Here is a 19261-nt window from a genome sequence, read left to right as displayed (position 1 = left end):
CTAAGGACTTTCTTAGGAAAATATCACACCTTAACTACTTTGACATGACATTGCAATGTTTAGCAGAAATACAAAATCTTGACTTGCAATGCAGTATTCACAGAAAAATCACTAAGGGAGAAATACTAGGTGAAAGTGTGTATGAAAGAACACACATTGATAACAGTGCCTTCAAAAACTGCAAGTGAAAACAAAGCAACTAGATAAATGTAGAAGTTACATTATTACCAAATTGCTACATTAAGGACTAGTATAATAACCCTGGTGTATTAAACCCACATGAAGAACACGTAAATTAATTTTTTATAAGAAATCAATTAATCTAAAACCTGCACTGGACTTGAACAAAATGCTTTCTGGGACTCCAAAAAGCTTCTTCTCCCCTCACTATGGCATGTCTCCCCATTTTCAGGGGCCGTGTAGAAGCAGAATTGCTGGAGCACAGGGAGGAGGTCTGTGGGGCTGCACTTACATCCAGGAGAGGGGAAGTACTGACAACCCTGCCTTACAGCCTGTTTGCATTAACTTGCTGACAAGAGCAGACTGCTGACAAGATGAAGACAAGTGCCTTCTTATTGTTAGTGTTTTCTCTGGAGAGGGCCAGGTGAAACCTCACCAGCCTTCAGGATGGGGGCTGTAGCCCCCACCACCCACAACATCTCGCTGTGGTCTTGGGCAGCTGTTAGCATCCACCACAGCCTTTCCTAGAGCCATGCAGAGTTGCCGCAGTGGCCTTGATGTGCTCAGTGCCCTGGGACAGACCCCAAATATCAACCAGCCTCTTGGAACAAGAGAAGAAAAACCCCAGAACCAGGGGCCAGCAGGGAAGGGACCAGGCTGGCCAAGGAGGACTCAACTGGGATGTGGCCCCAGCCTTGCCCACAAGCTCCCTGGCTCTCAGACTTCCACTGTGATGTTGGATGTTTTCAATAAATGTTGCCATGGGGCAGAGGAAAATCTTGCTCTGATCCCAGTCTCTCCCTTGCTCAGGCACACTCTGTCAGATCTGCACCTCGGGCTGGAGATGGACCCCTTCCAAAGTGGCAAGATCCCAACTCTCCATCCCCCTCCCTCCAAAAGCCTCTCATATGTTAGCACGCTTAAAAATGCATGAACAATGTAGGTACATCAACACCCACTTATTAAAAGCAGATTATTGCAAATATGTATGCTGATTTCCAAGCAAAGCCACAAAGAAAAAAAAAAAGGAGGTTTTCATGCATGTTATTTTGGCAAATATTTTTCCCAAGGGCACAGGCTAGTGAACAAAATGATTACAAGAAATTACAGTATGTACCATGAATACTTTTTGGTATGCACAGAACAATTTGAGGTGTTATGATGTCACACTGCCACATTAAAAAAAAAAAGAAAAAAAATCACAGGCTTTTAAAGTTATTCTGAAAAGAATACAATGTTCGCTCTGTGTTACGGAAGCTATTAAAGAAAAAAAATATTTTTAAACTGTGCTTTAATAACGTGATTACAAGTTGGGGAGTGTTTATCTAAAAGAACAAGATGAACGTTTCTTATGGCCTTAATCCAAAACCCTTTGAAGATGAAGAGTTTTTTCCAATGACTCCAAGGGGCTTTGGTTTAGGTCTCAAGACCATTTATCATTATAAGATGCACCTACTCATTTCAGACCAATGTCCCCAACAGCAGTGCTACATCTGCACACAGTATGTCTATAGTCAGATAGTCTGCACCAAGCCCAAGAACCCCGCAGACAGTTAATACTATAGTCTTCTGGGGAGCAAAAGATGCCTTTTTGTAATGCCTTTGTGCTGTATCTAGCACGAAGTGTAATCTATCATCAGGCTGCTAAGCTTGTCTGCAGTACAAATGACCAGCGTGAGGTTGAGGCAGGTAAGGAGGATTCACGTTGTTCCCTGATGTGGCTTTTGCTGGGTGTCCCAGAGCCAGGAGAAGGCCTGAGCTTAGAGCACCCTGCCTATTTCAGAAGCGAATTCTGCATTAGTTTGGGTGGATTTACTTCTTTTAATGTTGGGTAGCTCTTTCCACAAAAGCAGTCTTAAGAGCCACTAACAGCAGAGGATTGTTAAGAGTTGAACTGCTTACATCAGATACCTGGATAACAGAATGGGTAAAGAAATTACAAAAATATTCACTAATTACAAGCAAAAACATTGCAAAATGCTGATAAAAAGCCAGTACTTACATTTTATAGGATGCAAAAGTGCAGGCCACGGCAAAGTCAGCAGTGAACTTGGGCTGAAAAACCAAAGACCTTGCTTCAATACACGCTTTCGTTTGGGAATGTTTGGGTTTGCAATTTAGTGAACAACATATCCTCACACTTCTACTGCTGCATGCTTTTCAACATATCAAGACTGAGTTCGTTTGTAAACATATCTATTTATAAATACACAAACTGTGTCTTTTAGTCTGCCTTCAGAGAACCATATTTCAAGTAGAGGAAGTGAATCCATGAATGCTGTGGTTGTCCTCTGAGAAATACCTAACAGAGGGCAAGGGCGAGGAATGTATTAAAGGAACAAGGAACAAAGGAAGCAAAGACAGCATGAAATACCTTTGCTTCATAAAGAAACAAATTCTTTATTCCCAGTTCCTTCAATGTTAACAGAGTATAATTTGAAATGCTTCCTCAGTAATTTGCACCAAAATGATCACCTAACTGAGCTGGGAACACAAAGATACACTGAGGAGATACGCGCTTGGTGTGGAAACAAGACAGTGGGAAAGACAGGAACACAACATCCCCTCCTTGGTATGAAAAGCACACAGCTGTTAGCTCTTTTACAAGATATTTCTCCCAACATTTCAGGTTACATCTCAGATATATATTTAATTTAAATTTGATATGAAAGTAATTAAATGGTAAACCACATCAAGTTATGAAAAAACATATTTATAGGATTAACAACAGAGCAAGATAAAGATCTCTACCATATCTGTAAAACCTCAGACTACGTCTGGGAATAATGAGCCTCAGCTGAAATCATATTACATCTAAATTAAATTAATGCTATGAACCTGAAATATTTCTGTTTTTAAATGGCTTAGAGACAGTCCCTATGTGGTCAATTACTTCTTTACTTTGCCTCCTTGTTTTTCTACCCACAATCCCATCTGTTAATTACAATGTCTTTTGTGGTTCTGAAAGGAATTCCTTTCATTTGTTAATGATGGTGTATATCAAATAGTTACCTCTAAAGCAGACTAAGAATTAGAGTTGGATTTCTTCATAAGATTTTTAAAACTGATTGTCATGAATGAAAATTACAACAGCTCCCAACATCTCCAGTGACTGCTTTAGTAGTTTGAAAAGAAATTTGCAAGAAGTCTATGTGGAGGGTGGCTCCTACAAAAAATACCTTCTTCAGTAACAAATACAAAATACGTGGCAACAAAAGCACTTTCTGTAAACCTCCATGACGATTATTTATTACTTGATGTATGGAAACAAGCATTCAATTAAATGAATGAAGTAATTTTAATCTAATAATTTCCCCCTATTTCCATCACTTCTAGAGTTAACAAAAGAACCTACTGAACAGATGGGTTATTTCCAGTTTTAGACACAGGTCTTAAAAAGGACAGTTAAACCATCAGGTACACTGTAATTGAGATAAAGTAAAGTTCCTCTTTCAGATCAATAGAAATGAGAAGTAGCTACATCAGATTCTGCGTTCCCTCAGTATCGTATTGTTTTAAATTCCGACTCTCCTGGAGATTTACAGCCCTGTGAACCCCATACTATTTCCAGCTCCTGCCATAACCTCAGTTATATTACTTCCCCCTGCTTGTGCAATCTTGCAGTATTCAGCTAAGATTTAGAGCCACGTTTTTTCATTTAAAGCAACTGGATGGGCCCTGGGTCGAGGAGAGCGCTGAGGCCCTCAGCACGGGTGTCGGAGGGAGAGTGGGAGCATAACTGTGACATGACAACCCCCTCTGCAAGACCTACAACGGGGCAGCACCCCATGGGTGCTGCTCGGGGATTCCTCGTGCCAGGCTCGCCCCGTGAGCCTTCTGCTGGCACAGCCCCGAGTACCTGTGACCAACTGGAAATGGTGCCAGGGAGGGACTTCACTTTGCACTAGGAGGAAATGGATTTGGATTCAGAGATGCAGAAGACGTCACACAGCTCTGGACCATCTGCACATCACAGAGAGGGCAAAGGGAAAAACACCGCCTAATGAATTGCAATTATCTGAATACACATTGCCCCTTGCTGTTTTGTGTCGTTTGTGTACATACATGTGCATGTGTGTACATACACGTGTATGTGCATGCACACACACACGTTTCACTTGACCCTGAACACAGAGCTATTGCATTATATTACAGGATATTGTTTCTTCCAAAAACAGGCATGCGTGCACACATGCACACACAGGGGTTGCCTTCTACTTGAGGTCACAAAGCAAGCCAGGGGTCCCAGCCTTCTGCAGTGGGAACCCAGTGTTGGGAGCCCCCACCATGTAACTACCCAGGAGGAGCAGCGGCTATAGAGTCCAGACACTACAACTCTTCAACATCAAACATAGGGCAAGACAGGAATATTAGGTTCAAAATGTTTTTACAGCATTTTTTTTTTAAAGGAAACCCTGCCAAACCAACTATCCTACATTTTATCAGAGCAGATACTGTACATTTAGGTCTAGAGAAAGGTCTGCCTGACCAGGATATCATGGACTTGATTTATCTTGCCAACTGAGCACATTTAGTATTGCTTGAGAGTCCCTAGATTTCTCAGATCTCATATTGCTCACTGAAGGAGCCAATAACTTGTCATATCTGCAAGCTGCGTAAAATTGAAAGATTACACAAGGTCACTTTTGAAAAAATGACAATAAAATTCAGTTTTCTAATAAGATGGAACTAAACCTCATTCACTGAGCCATGTCATTGTTCGTGCTGTATGTCACTACTCTTCTAACCTTCTAATAGCCCCTTCCCAGTGTCTGAGTAAATCCCCAAAACTTGATTCTGCCATTCCACTAACATTTTGTAGATTTATTTATAGAACAGTAACATACATTTTTCCTTACAATATGAATTTAGTCCCTTTCCTCAAACAGAGGATGGCTTTGCTAGTGGATTTTTTCTTCATATTTTAGGTAACTGAAATGCTGTTTTTGAGAACAGTTTGCAGTAGTTCGCCTGTCTAGAAACAGAGGCTTACTGTCTATGCAGGTCAAACTATGACTTAAAACCAGTAAAGCATGGCTTTATTTGAAGATACAACTGTGCTTGTAGCTAGCTGCGTATTTCATCCTTACATTTGTTTTGGCAAAAGCCTCAAGGCCTGACATCTTTTGAGAGTGCTCCAACTCAACAAGTGTCCCTGAGCTCTCTCCCAGAAAGCAGCAGACCTCTTCCCTTCATTTCCACATGGCTGAAGTGATATGATTTCTCTGAACACAGAAGCAAGTGACATCTAATGAACTCCTTAGATAACAAGGGAGAAATTCAAATTCACCTCTCTAATAAAAGTTTGAGGTACTGTTACTGTGAATTAATTTCCCTTTGACTTACTATAATGTTTGTAGCCACAGCAGATACAGGAAGCAAAGGATTCATATCTCCACAGGCAGCATGTCCTTCTGTATCAGCCTTTAGGGAAATCATTAAACGAAACTGAGAGTAGTGACATCTAGATCAAGGTGAAGGAATGAAGCTGCCTGTCAAAGCTTGTAATAATAAGGCCTGTTTGTACTTATCAGTTTACACTGTGGGTGAATCCTCTGTTCTCACACAGCTGTTTATACTGCACTGTTTATAGTTTTGCCTTCTCTATAGTCCCAATGGGTAAAACAGATGAAAACACCCTGCAATAACCCAGATCTCGGACAATATCAGAAAGGGATTCAGACTGGTGTTCTTGCCAGGCTGCACTAGCATTGTGGAGGAGGTGTGCACATCTACAGTCACTTAGTTTCCCTGTTCAGGCTACAAACCATCCCCGACCTTCCTTGCCCTGTGATTGCAAATCCATTTCCCATTTACCTCGTGCTTTTGCAAACAGGGACCCACAGTTGTTTTCAGGCACAGGCAGATGCCAGTTGACTAAGGCACTGTTGGATCTGAAAGACCTTTGGTTCTTTATGCTCTGGGACACATGAACCCTGAGAAAGTCCTGTCATGGGTGAAGACTTTGCCTTGGCACTTGTGACTGTGCTACACCCAAAGCCCTCCTGCCTTGTGTTTCAGCTTCTCCCTCCTCACTTCTTCCTCACCAGGACTCATGAATACAGGCAGCACAGACCTTCAGGCTTGCTGATGCTGGGCTGATCTCCAGCCCTGGCAGGGACCTGTTCAGCACAGGGGTGCTTTGCCCTGCCCTGAAGTGAATCTCAGGAGCATTTTGATGCCCTGCAGGAATAGGCTGCACATAAGAGAAGGGGCTGATGCCATCAGGGCTCCTTCCACCTCTTTCTCCAGCAGCTCTTTCTCCACAACAGTCTGAGTCAAGATCAGACACCTGCATCATATGAGAGAGCTGGGCTTGAGTGAGGACAGCTAAACCAGTTGGGATGGGTGGGGGGAGGGCATGCACCAGGTGCAGTGTCATATACCACTGAAGATGGGAAGAGGCAATTTGTCAGCCACAGCGTCCTGCCTCATCAGTGGGCTGCTGTGGACACTACTAATGATCTATCCACTTTTCCCAAAGTCAGTCCCTGTCTTCTTAGGAAGATCGTATTGGCTGTAGTAGAGTAAGGAACTAGCAGGAGGCAAGAGAAAACTTTTGAAACATCCCAGAGTCTTCTCAAAAACACCTTTCCCTATCCTGGCCATCCAGACATACATTTGTTACCTAGAAAAGTTGTTCTTCCACCAGGACCAACTCCAGCTTTGCTAGCCCTGGCAGAAAGAAGTAACTTCACATGCCTTAGTGAGCAGCGTTGTGCTGGCTTTGCTGGGGCCCAGCCCCAACCTTACCCTCCCCTATTCCCACCTTACCACTTTGTCCCATCCACTTACCACCAAGTCCCTTCCGTGTTTTTCCTTGGCCTTGCTTCCAAATCTTGAGGAGGAAAGGCAGAGTCTGACTCTGAGTGGGTCTTTGCAGCAGATATCGCAGGGCGAGTAGCCTGGGGAGTTGCAGATCAACAAGTTACTGCCAATCCATGACTTACAGCAGCCACTAATGCGTCGGTAGTGGTAACCACTTGTGCAGAGGTTCTCACCTGAGCCAGAGACAAGGTGCTCGCATGCCGTCGTGGCTCCGACTGCGGCAGCTCAGGGAAGTGCGTCCACATCAACAGAGGGGAGAAAACCCCTCTGCGATACTGTTTGTATCACCAAGGCTGGCCTAGAGAATTGTATACCACTCCTCTACTGTCACTTTGAGAGCACGTCCACATTTTAGTGTGGATGGGAAAGTCAGTAGGATAGGAGTCTGTCCTACTTTGTCTGACTATAGTGATTTATAGGCTTGAATTTATGAGGCTTTAAGAAGGGAATTAGGATTTTCCCAAACTGCACCCAAAGCACCCAAAGTTGTAATGCTCTTTGACTGTCAGAAACAGGCTTAACTTTAGACAGTGCTGTACAAAAGCTTCCATTGACTGCCACTCGTTCTGTTATTATCTCTCTTCTCTCACTGACCCATCTGTGGTGTACAATGTAGTTGATCAATGAATGAAGTTCATTAATCTAAGAATGTGAAACCTAGAAGAAATAAAGAACTTAAAGTAAATAAACTTCAGATTTTTTTTTTTGTTTATCCTTTATTTGGTAATAGCACCCAAAGCTGCATTATATTAACATAAGTGATAAAGCTTTCATATTTTATTCCTACCAGTGCATTTCTAAATCCAGGTGAAATGCTGGAAACAAGTAATGCTGCCATACCATGAACACAGGGTGTAGATCACAATGATAAGTGAATCCCAATGTAATAAAATAAGAAGTTGTAGTTTAGATATGAAACCTGTAACCTAAAGAACTGTGGCCATTTCTATTTCCACAAAGTACCATAACAAAACAGCAGCTGTAGGAACTATAAAGATAGCATACTTAATCATACGTTTTGCATCACTTTATTGAATACTCCATGTTGGATGCTACAACTTATAGCTATACTGTGTGTTGGCTACAATGCTACAACGAGAATGTGTATTGCTTGTATTATAGAAAGGGTCATGAAATGTACGGACCTGTCTGCACGTTTAACAAAATGAAACAGCAATACAATAAAACTGCAGCACATGTGAATATTGTAAAAGGTTAAGTTATAAAGTCATTCATTCAAAAATCCAAATATTTCAATGAAAAAAAGTATATAAAATGTAGTAAAACATAAATTACATTTAAAGGTCTGTACATGATTCATCCTGCAAATAGAAGCACAAAACCAGCACTTTGTACAGTATTGCTTATTTTGGTCTTCTAAAGTTCAAAGATTCATTTTCACTAAAGAGGCAGGAAAAAACATGCTTTCACATGCAATCCAGCAGTAATTGTGGTAAATCAAGTAAGTCTACAACCCCGCACAAAACCCAACACTTTTACAATGTAGGAACATACATGTGGAGCCCTTTTCTATACTTGATAACCAATATGCAATTAACGTTGGATTGTTAAGTTAGTGCACACCTACGATATCCCCTACAATATCCCCATTTTTGGTTAACAGTGTATTAAGGCTGCTTGCTGCTGAAAATACACAGCAGAGAAGGAATACTTTCATCCACAAATGCAGTCAGACAATCTCATTTGGAAGCTTCTGTCACAGTCATTCATTGGGAATGATGAAAGACAGCCATCCTCTCTCCTCTCATGTTATTCCACAGGATGTTGTGGATGCTATAAGTTTATGTGGGTTCAAAATCATTTGCATGAATTCATGGTAGAAAATTCCATCGAGGGCTTTTAAACAGAAAAAAAATCCACTTCTGGCTTGGGAAGTCCCTAAGCCACAAATTGCTGGAGGCTGGGGAAATACCCTGGGGAAATTCTACAAGGGAAATTGCCCTTGCAGTCTTCCCGAGGCAGACATTATCAATGGCCTTTCAAGACATGCTGCTGGGCTGGACACACCCATGGTCTGAGTCAGCACAGTTGACTTTATGTTCAGTTTCCCTACTTTTCTGGTTATTGTAATATGAACACGATCAGTATTCTAGCTATTTTTTCAGACTCAAAAAGCAAACAACAATCTCATGTCCATTATATCAAAGAGATAAATACTATAAACTAAGCTGTCCATCACATCCAGGGCACTTCTTTATGCTCAGAGCAATTCTGCAACCATATCTGGATTCCTTTTTGTGTTATTGGTTTAAGCATAATTCACTAACATTACACTCACATATCATGATATACATGATGTGCAATGCTACTCTGCAATACGTTGCACAGCAACAGTACGTAACTGAAAAGCAGCTTCCCTCAAGAACTGTAGGACAGTAAAAAAGATTAAACCCAGCAATTCTATACCATCATATTTGCAAAATCTGATGGTGGCAATGGTCAATAAACCTGGTATATCATTACTGCTGCACTTTACATGGATGCAGGTTTTTTAGTTTTGTTTCTTTTAGTCAGATCAAAATCACTGCAATTAAGCTTAAGGATCTACAGTCTCCATGCATAGAAGTGATGTGAAATTCTTGGTAAAGAGGCCAAATTCCTTAGGCTTCTGATTGAATTTCTGCTTCATCCATCTGAAGTGTGTCATTATCGCCCAGCAATTCTGTTTCAGGAACAGAGACCTCCTCTTCCTCCTCCTCCTGGACAGGATTCTGGGCGATGTCTTCCGTTCCATTGTGAGTATCATCTGTGCCCTCCGAGAGCAGAGCAGCCCTGTCGGCCACCGACGCATTGGAAGGGGCCGTTGTTACGTAGCCTGTGCTGGTGGACCCACTCCCGCTGTGGTGGGAACTTGGTTTGGGAATGATCTGGGGAGGCATTTGCTGAGGAGCCATTTGCATTGGAATTTGGACGGGATAAAAATTCGGCAGGTAAGCGCCATAGGCAGGCATTGGCTGGTAACCATTGACTGGAATGTAGAGCTGAGGAGGTGGGACCATTGGTCTCATCTGCCCTTTCATTTGAATGAACTGCGGTTGAGGGAAAGCTGGAGTTTTCTGTTTTGGTCCAATGTACCTAGCATTGCTGATGTTGCTAACAGGGCTTGTGCTAAGAGAACTTGTTTGTGTGGTGTTGCTTGCCCCAGAGGTTTGCGCTGAGCTGTTGTAATTAGAAAGGTTTCCCCATGTTCTTAGTCTGTTGTGTATATCTTTAAATCTTGGTCTTCTGTTGGGAAATTCATTCCAACACTCCAACATCAAAGTGTAGATCCATGTGGGGCAGTCATCAGGACATGGCAAAACCTGTCGGTTCCTGATCATCTCGATGACATCCTGGTTAGAATAACCACAGTAAGGCTGCAGGCCATAGCTGAAAACTTCCCACAACACAACTCCATATGACCATATATCCGAATCAATAGAAAACTTGCCACACATAATAGCCTCAGGGGACATCCACCGGATAGGAAGAAGGGAATTTCCCATCAGTTTGTAGTAATCAGCGGCATAAACTTCCCTGAAAAGGCCTAAATCAGATATTTTCACATTCAGTTTATCAAACACCAGTATATTTCTAGTGGCCAAGTCCTTGTGGACAACATGGTGGCTTGAAAGATACTCCATTCCCGCAGCTATCTGAGTCACGATGTGGAAAAAGTCTGCTGGTTCCAGAGTGGATTTTACTGTCTTGTCATCATCAGTGCTGCCAACATCCGAATGGGGAGATCTCATCACCAAGAACTCATGGAGGTCACTATGGGAACAGTAACTGAAAATCATGCTTATGGGTTGTTCCTTCGTCACAATTCCCAGCAAACAAACAATGTTTGGGTGCTGTAATCGTGATCTCATCATTGCCTCATGTTTGAATTCTTCCCGAAGAGCCAGTTCTGCTTTGTCTTTAAGTGTCTTGATAGCAACAGCTTGTGTCTGTTCACCTGGTGCTGTGCCAAAAAGATGCCCCTTGTAGACTTTGCCAAATCTCTCCTCTCCTAGTTCCTCCATAAACCGCACAGTGGACAGATTGATTTCTTTAAGTTTAGCCTGAAATGAAGTAAAGAATATTAGTCAGTAAAAAATTACAATGTTTTCTAAACAACAGAATCTCTTATTAAAGAGAAGTTCCCAGCCGCTAGATGCTCCAAATAGAAGATAAATTGGGCCAAAATGACTTTTTAGCTCTTTGTATATTCACATCAGTATATTGATTTTACAGTTAACGTTGAAATGAGTTATACTATTATCAGAAATGTAAATTGAATTATGCTGCAAGATTATGAGTATGATTATTTTTACAAAGCAGCGCCCATATTCCTGCAAGCTAAATGAATAATAGGTTCAGAGTATATCTGGCAAATGATGATGTCTATTAACTGCAGCTGCATTTGCCCTACAGATCTGCCCAGAAGTGCCCACTGGAGACCTGTCAGAAAAGCTGTGGGCACTGGCTGAAGAGGTGTCAGCCTGGAGGTGGAGTGAAACATCCCTTACAGCAGAAGGAGGAACAAAATCTCTCTCTTTCAGTTCTGCAGTAGCAGAACCCTTTCTCCTCCACTGCACTACAGGAACAGCCGCTGCCTGTGGGTAGCAGGACACAGGGCCTCCACTGAGAAACCTTGTGCTACCTCTGATGAAAAGGGGAGCGGAAGAGGAGCAGAAGGAAGAAGGAATTTCTCTCTGGTACGTGAAGGAAAAGGTGGCAAAGCCAAGAGTGAGACATCCCCAGAATCTCCCTCCAGAAGCTGGCAGGGAAAGCAACAGAGTTTATGACGGTGATCTAATGAGTCCATCCTGACCAGCATGGGCTGGAGGAGTTCCCGACCGAGCCAGATGCAGCTGGCATAGCTTCACACACAGGGCACCACAGCAGGAGGGAGCAAGGCAGGCTTTATAGAGGCTTTAACAGGTGATTTGGGAACAAGCTCTGATTTTAGTGGCCAACAGACTGTGGACAATGCAATTTGTTACAATTGGTAATATCCCACAAATATTCTACAGTTTCCTGAACAGATGTTGCCAACTGTTCCAAATTGAGCATTGTTTTTTAGAGCTTGCATATTGTAAATGCTGTGATTTAAAATACAACATGAGCTCTGAACAGGATTTTAGCACAGAGATCAGTTAGTTGAGCCAGAAAATCGTATGCAGGAGCTGAGATCTGCAGACAGAAGTTCAAAGCCATTTTCGTTTCACCGTCCTTTGTGATACACAGCCTTAGAAAAGTGTTGCACCCTGGCTCAGCTCCTCGCTTGATAGCCGTTCAGAATACCAGTGGACTGCGCTGACAGATTAGACAGGAAACCCCACCTGCTTTAAACAAGCACACCCACTGCATCGTTACCAGGAACGAAAATGAGCTGCAGGCTGAAGACTGGATCAGAAATAACAACGTTTCCAGTCACTGAGACAACAGGCAGAATGGGGATTGATGGGTAAGGCAAACATCATAAAATACTTGGTCCTGAAAGCTGTTGCCCAAGGCCAGGATTTCTAGATCACAGAATCACAGAATCAATCAGGTTGGAAGAGACCTCTGGCATCATCGAGTCCAACCATTGCCCTGACACCACCCTGTCGACTAGACCATGGCACTAAGTGCCATGTCCAGTCTTTTCTTAAACACATCCAGAGATGGCGACTCCAGCACCTCCCTGGGCAGCCCATTCCAATGTCTAATAACCCTTTCTGAAAATAAATTCTTCCTAATGTCCAACCTGAACCTCCCTTGGCAAAGCTTGAGGCTATGTCCTCTTGTCCTGTCACTAGTTGCCCGGGAGATACAGCTGGCAAGAGCAAGTGAAGTAGATGGCCAGCACAGAGTAAAAATCAGGTCCCTTACCACATGGCTCAATTCGAACACTGACAACTTGAGACACTGAAAATCATGACACTTTGGAAATATGTGGCCAAAGCAAATTCTGAAAAAAATACCTGTTTGTGTTGATTAATGAGTGGCATTTCCATGTCCTGGCTAGGAGATGCCATCAGCTGGCGGCGCTGTGGTGTAGCAGCAGATGCCTTCTGCTTGTTTCTGCACATACAGATCAGGAAGAAAAGGCAGGCGATAACCAGAGGGATGGCTATGCTGGGAACCAGGATGTAGAGGATTCCCATTTTACTGTTGTCATGAGGACCTGTCAGGGACAGCAATGTTCATTGTTTACAGTAAGTATTTTTAATGCATTTAATAGCAAAGCAAAAAAAAAAAAAAAACAAACCTACAGTATGATTATTAATACTATATTTTAAACAAAAAGTAAACTCCTATAGCTTGAAAACAGAAGTCACAATACCCTCTCCCCCTTCCCCATAATTTTCCATTAAATATTTCAAAGAAGTTTGAATGGACATAGCAACTAGCAGTATGAAGATAAAACTAGGAGCCCCACATTTAATGGGTTGACTATAACAGTATGTGGTTTATTTCACTTTATTTTTGAGGCTTCTGGTTGTGGAAACTGCAGAACATAGACCAGAGTATCATTGCATTATCTTATTCATGGGATAAAAAACAAGTGAGTAGTCTCCATCACAGTATATAAAGCAGTAAACTCCATGTGATAAACCACAGCACAACATTGTAGTCTGGCCTTCTTGCCCAACAACTTCAGCCATTTCATCAGCACTTTGCCCACTTTTTACCTCCACTGGTACTACTTCTGACCAGAATAAAATAAATCTCACTTCTCACTGGCAGAGATATTATTAGTTCTGTACTTAATAAAGTGCTTTTATGTTACAGACATGACAAAGCCATAGATACACTTAATAAGACTGTTCTGGAACCTTCCTAAAATGTTTTTTTCTTGATACTTAGAGACTCTAGGAAAGCATAGTGATGTCCAAAATGTTCATTGGAACTGCCTGGGATGTTTTCTGCAATCCGTGGTTTTGCTATTTGTGGCTACTGCTTTCACCACAACCACATCCCAGTGTTATCTTTACACCATGTCACATGCAATGCAGAAGTTTATTATAAATGTCAAATCATGTTGCTGTAAAAAAGTGAACTAAGAAATTTCATATCAATTTTGAGTGCTCTTAAATATCCAGGCAATCTGTAACAAAAACACTTTCATGGCTTCCATGATACATCTGTTGCTGCAGGAACCATGCTTTTCTTCCTAATGAAGCACACTATTAAGTTGCTTTGTCACGTCCAAAGACTGTTACCACTGTAAGAGCTCTACAGTGAAGCATGTACCAACACAGGGAAGTGAGTGGGACAGTATTAAGCTATGAGAGCTGTGCTTTTTATTTTTGCTGTCAGTTGTGCAGTACAGAGCCACTAGCAGATAGTGTACAACTTTTCTAAAAAGATCATCTAGTCTATGACATTTCTGCTTCTGCACTTCACAGGGTCTCCTTCCAATCAAGCACGGTGCTAGATCTCCCTCTACAGGATCTGAAAATATTTGCTGCCTGCAAGATGCCATACAGACCGAAAGCAACATACCATTGAGTAGTGTGAGCAAACCAATCACATACAGGTGATAAGTACATCAAGCCTGGCATTTGACAAGTTAGAATACAAACTGCACCAGCATCGTTAATTATTATGTCATCTTAAGCACCCAATACATAATAAAAAAGTGTCCCAATATCTCAGTTACAAGATCTGATCTCCAGAAAATATTAAATGCTTACAACACAAAACAAGGGTGCCTCATTACAGCAAGTGAAACATTTGAAAGCATAACACTCTTAAGTGAATTTTACTTGTAAAAATAGGGAACATTCAAAATTGCACAGGATTCAGGACAGTAGTAGGGGAAAAAAGAAAGATAATACATACTACAAGAAGGTATGTCACACAGTTCCATGCGTACGTTTTTATTCTTTGTAAAACACCAGGGCCCATCCATCTGACCTCCAGGATTTCGGCAATATGCATGTCCTCCACCTAGCTCTGGAAACTGCATGCTTGTCAGATCGTGGCTGTGGGGACTTTGGGAGTCCCAGAGTTGGCAAGTGTGGCCAGACTTGGTAACGCTCACTGTTCCTCTGTAGTCCGCTCCAGAACCATTGTAGCACTGATGATCTGCAACACAGGGTTTGACAAAACGTTGCAAACAACAAAACAACAAAGGGCCAGCAAGACCAAAAGGGTTCAAGTGCATAGACCATGTATGCAAAAAGTACTTGGATTTAGGTACTTCAGGATTTAAATGAAAGCTGTGGGTTTTGACATTTCAGTTCTGCGAGTAACTGTACTCTTACACCCAGTTATTTCTGGATTCTGCCCTGGAGTGTCTCAGCTCTACGGCTATACACACCAATATTTGGTAACTCTGAATGCAAGTTGATACTAAGGAGCATGTATGGACCTTTAGATACAAGACAAGATAAGTTAAACTAAATTAGAGACATGAGTTTCACTTCAGGAGAAGTCTTCAGATGCCAACAGTGTAAACTTCCCGCCACTTTTATTTCTCATAATCTTCCTGTTTTCCTCACACTGCTCACTTCCTAGAGAAATTAGTGCTGTATTTTCTAATGCCTCTTGCCAATTTTTCCTCCTTCTTCTTTAGAAAGAAAGGATTCAGGCTCTTCTTCTCTTTAGATACATCACTTTCATATCTGCTGACCTCCTACCTTTATTCTCTGTTTTGCTGCTATCCTTTCTTCATACTTTTTAGTGCTTGTCTCCCATATGTATCACCTGAACTGAATCATGCATTTTTCTGTATGTTTGCAACACTACCTTCTCCATTTTTCCTAGTCCCCCTTCCCAGCCCTGAGGAATCCAGCTCTCTCAAAGCCCTTCCTCCAAACTCCCAGGGTACTTGCACCGCAGCGATTGCAGCGGTTCCACCAAAGAGAGCACCACTGGCTCTGAGGATCACAGATGACTTTTGCCAGACTTTTTGTTGGTTTTATTCTCATTCCTTTTGCTTGATACCTGTTTCCCTGGCTGATTTGTTTCTGTCATCGTTTTCTCAGTTATTTCTGGTTCTCAGCTACACTAGATTATTACCTTACTAGCACACAGCTAGTCTTCCATGCCCACCATTATGTCATGACCCCTGCTCCTAACTGTGGGTTCAGACAATGGATATTCAGAATAATCTTATTGTGCTTTGAACTTTAAACACCTTTAGTCTCTTGGAGCTTCCTTGTTGAACATTGTAGGGGGTGGTGATTAATTCCTAGGAAATGGAGTAGGCAGAAAAATTGTCAGCACATAATCACTGACAATGGAACAGTCCTTCTACTCCTGGATGCAAATATAAATTCACGAAAGCGAGATCAATGTTTTCACCTATCCTGTGTGGGTGAAGAGAGACAATTACACTCCATACTCCATTTACAGGATTAATATTCTTGTGGATTTCTGTAGAGAAAGAATGAACATTAAATGTTTGATTTCTTAACAGATTTTTCCAGTGAAGCTTCCACAGCCTGTTTGAGGTTTATTGATAGGTAAACAGAACTCACAAACAGCTGTATGGGGGGACTCATCCAGAAAGGCAAAGACAGAGCCAGCAGTGGGGGGCAGACATGTGGGAAGGGAAGCCTGCAACACACTGCTGCTTCTTGCAAATCTGAGACAAACTGGTTGTGTGATAGCCCAAAGTGGTCGATATAATCCTTTTGAGTACTAAGCAGCATCCTTTAAACTTCCTCGCCATCCTAACTATACCTTACAACAGTGCAAGATTATGGTCCATATTAACATGATAAAAAGTAGTAGCATCCAGTATAGCAGTATTTTCTTTACAAAAAGAATGACTGATAAAATATTGTCTCTCAGACCCAACCTGAGGAAGCAACAAACTCTACTTTTTCCCAGTGATGAAACACCCAGACTTACATCGACTGAGTCTCTCCACAGGGATCCCAATCCTTATGCAGTTGGCAGCTTCCAAGGTGTCAGGTCGTGGGAGATCCTCACACTTAGGCAACTGTAGCTGCATCAAGATAAGAGGGTTTGACCTAGCGATGTTGTACTCCTGCCTACAGAGATCATTCTCCAGAACTTCACATTCATCCCGGCACAGCTCCCGTGGCTTAGGGGTCCGAGAGCGCTCATCACACAGGGGAAACACAAAGTGGCAGAAGGATGGTATAGCGAACTGGGAGCACTGATCAGACAAATGCGTGGAAGTGCCAATCATGGTAAATGCGGCTGGAAAGGAACAGAAATACTGTGTAAGTATTAATTCACAAAAAGCATGAGAAACAGCATAATTTTATGTCATTTGCCTTTTACAACTTTCATCTTTTCTTGAGGGTTTGAAAGTCTACTGAGCAGCGGGGAAATGCGGTTATTTCTGCTATAAAGGAGAGTTGACAAATGGAGAAAGCAAACCCAGCATCCCAGTGTCCCTCTGATTTCTGCACAGAGCTTGTAGGATCCCAGTTCTTAGGAACTTACCCAAGTGATTAGCATTGAGCAAGCTGTTGGTGCTTGACTAATTTTAACTCAACAGGATAAAGAGCGAAAGCAAGATACACCTATCAGGATGCTGACACATATTTCCAAAGTTCCTGATTAGGTAAAATCTGAATGAGGATCACCTAGCTTCTTCCTCCTGTAGGCATTTTGATCAATAAACAAGACAAGTGTTTTTCAAGACTTGACAGACAAAAAGAAGTGTGCCGTTGGTATTTGGGGAGATATTGCTATTAATAGACATGAGAAGCCTAACAGGCAGCAGTGACATGTGCTTGTTCCAAAGACTAACAGGGAAAATATAAACCCAGAGCAGTGAAGCAGTCACTGTTGGCTATTTGAAACACCACACTAATTTTTGTGAAGGCATTACAGAATTTAGATTGGCATGAGCAAAGAGTGCACAATTCACAATCGTCCTTATTTTGATGGGAGGCACAAAACCCAGCACAGATTAAGCAGATATTAAACAGCACAGTAAAGACATTGCTAGCTACACATATTCACAGGTCAGTGGTCAGGTCCATGCACTTTTTATTGTTGGCCTTCCAGTCTTTCAAGTCATCTCTCAAGTTTTTCTCCAGAAACATCCAGTTATTAATAGAAGGCTGCAATTCTCACCTAACCACATGGCCAGGTCCAAACAGCACCAGGGGCCATAGAGACAAAAGGAATGCATTTCACACATCAGCATGGCAGGGAAATGAAAATCCAGAATGAAAATTCCCCACAGATGTCTCCCGTAACCTTGTTGAATGTTCTCGGTGTCGGTCGGTAGGTGTCACCGCTGCCCAGGCACAGTCTCCCCTGAATGCCCCACGGAGTGCCTGGCTCGGAGCACCAAGAGCACCCACCAAAACCTGTGCTTAGGAAGTACCGGCAAAAGCATAAGCAAAATCTCAGCAGCAGTTATACAGCAGAGGTTTTTTTTTATCTAACAAGTTCCACAATTTCAAAAATACCCTATCGTTTGGACAGAGAACACTGTGTCTTGCAATACTTGTTTTATGTATAATAAGACTTGTAAGAATCAATGCTGTGAAATCCTCAGGGTTATTTTGCATAAGGCTTTTGGTATGTTCTTCAGATGTATATAGTTTGAAAATGTCATATTATTAACGGATTATCATTACTGCCTAGCTAGGCACTGGGCAGCTCTACGTGGTGGTTCACAGAGTTTTCCTAAAGAAGAACAGTTTCATCAGAATTTTTTCTCAACTCCAGGACAAAGAGTCCCAGCCCCCAGCCTCCAAAATCTAACTGATAAGCAGTGGCATTAGGGATCCAGCAGCCAGGTCATGAATGTCCACATTGTATATTCCAGAAACAAGCATAACTTGATCAATAAAGATTTTCTGGAAGATATCCCAGTTTTTTGGTTGTTTTTTTTTTTTTTTTGAAAGGACATTATGAACCTAATTCAGAGAGTTACAAATCTAATCATTCAGATAGATAGATGAACATTTCCATATTGCTGAAAAACACCCAAACAGGATAGGGATTATGTCATAGAAAAACATGGTATCAACAGTATGTATTAATTAATGACATAATGGTAAAAGAGGCTGAAATTACAACAAAGTACAGGAAAAAAGAGGGAGAGAAATGAGTTGTAACAGCACAAGGAAAGGTCAGCATATGGATTTTGCCAGTCCCAGAATCTGATCACCATCTCAAGAACAGAAAAAAACCTGACCTCAATTTCTGGCTTGACAATGAGCCTTTAAGGTAGTATCTTTAGGGAGACAGAGCTGACAAAGGAAGTCAAACTCCTTTTGGCAACTAGTTGTTAAAATTGCAGATTCAGTTAGTTAGCCATATCTGGCCAGATGCAAAT

General features: G+C 41.9%; 1 protein-coding gene across 4 annotated transcripts in view; it reads right to left on the bottom strand.

Moving 5' to 3' along the window:
* Positions 1-7742: 7742 nt before the first annotated feature.
* Positions 7743-19261, bottom strand: part of ROR2 (receptor tyrosine kinase like orphan receptor 2) — a 168900-nt gene continuing 157381 nt past the window's right edge. For all 4 annotated transcript variants that reach the window (XM_068423614.1, XM_068423616.1, XM_068423615.1 and 1 more), the window contains exons 6-9: positions 16843-17157; positions 14824-15069; positions 12960-13162; positions 7743-11072 (exon numbers count right to left, since the gene is read on the bottom strand). In XM_068423614.1, coding sequence (XP_068279715.1) covers positions 9630-11072; positions 12960-13162; positions 14824-15069; positions 16843-17157 — 2207 coding nt within the window. In that variant the 3' untranslated portion in view covers positions 7743-9629. The remainder of the gene's footprint in view (positions 11073-12959; positions 13163-14823; positions 15070-16842; positions 17158-19261) is intronic.

Source organism: Nyctibius grandis, chromosome Z (assembly GCF_013368605.1).
Source record: "Nyctibius grandis isolate bNycGra1 chromosome Z, bNycGra1.pri, whole genome shotgun sequence".
NCBI lineage: Eukaryota > Metazoa > Chordata > Aves > Nyctibiiformes > Nyctibiidae > Nyctibius > Nyctibius grandis.
Note: the sequence above shows the minus strand (reverse complement) of the source record. Positions and strands in the feature narration are given on the sequence as shown.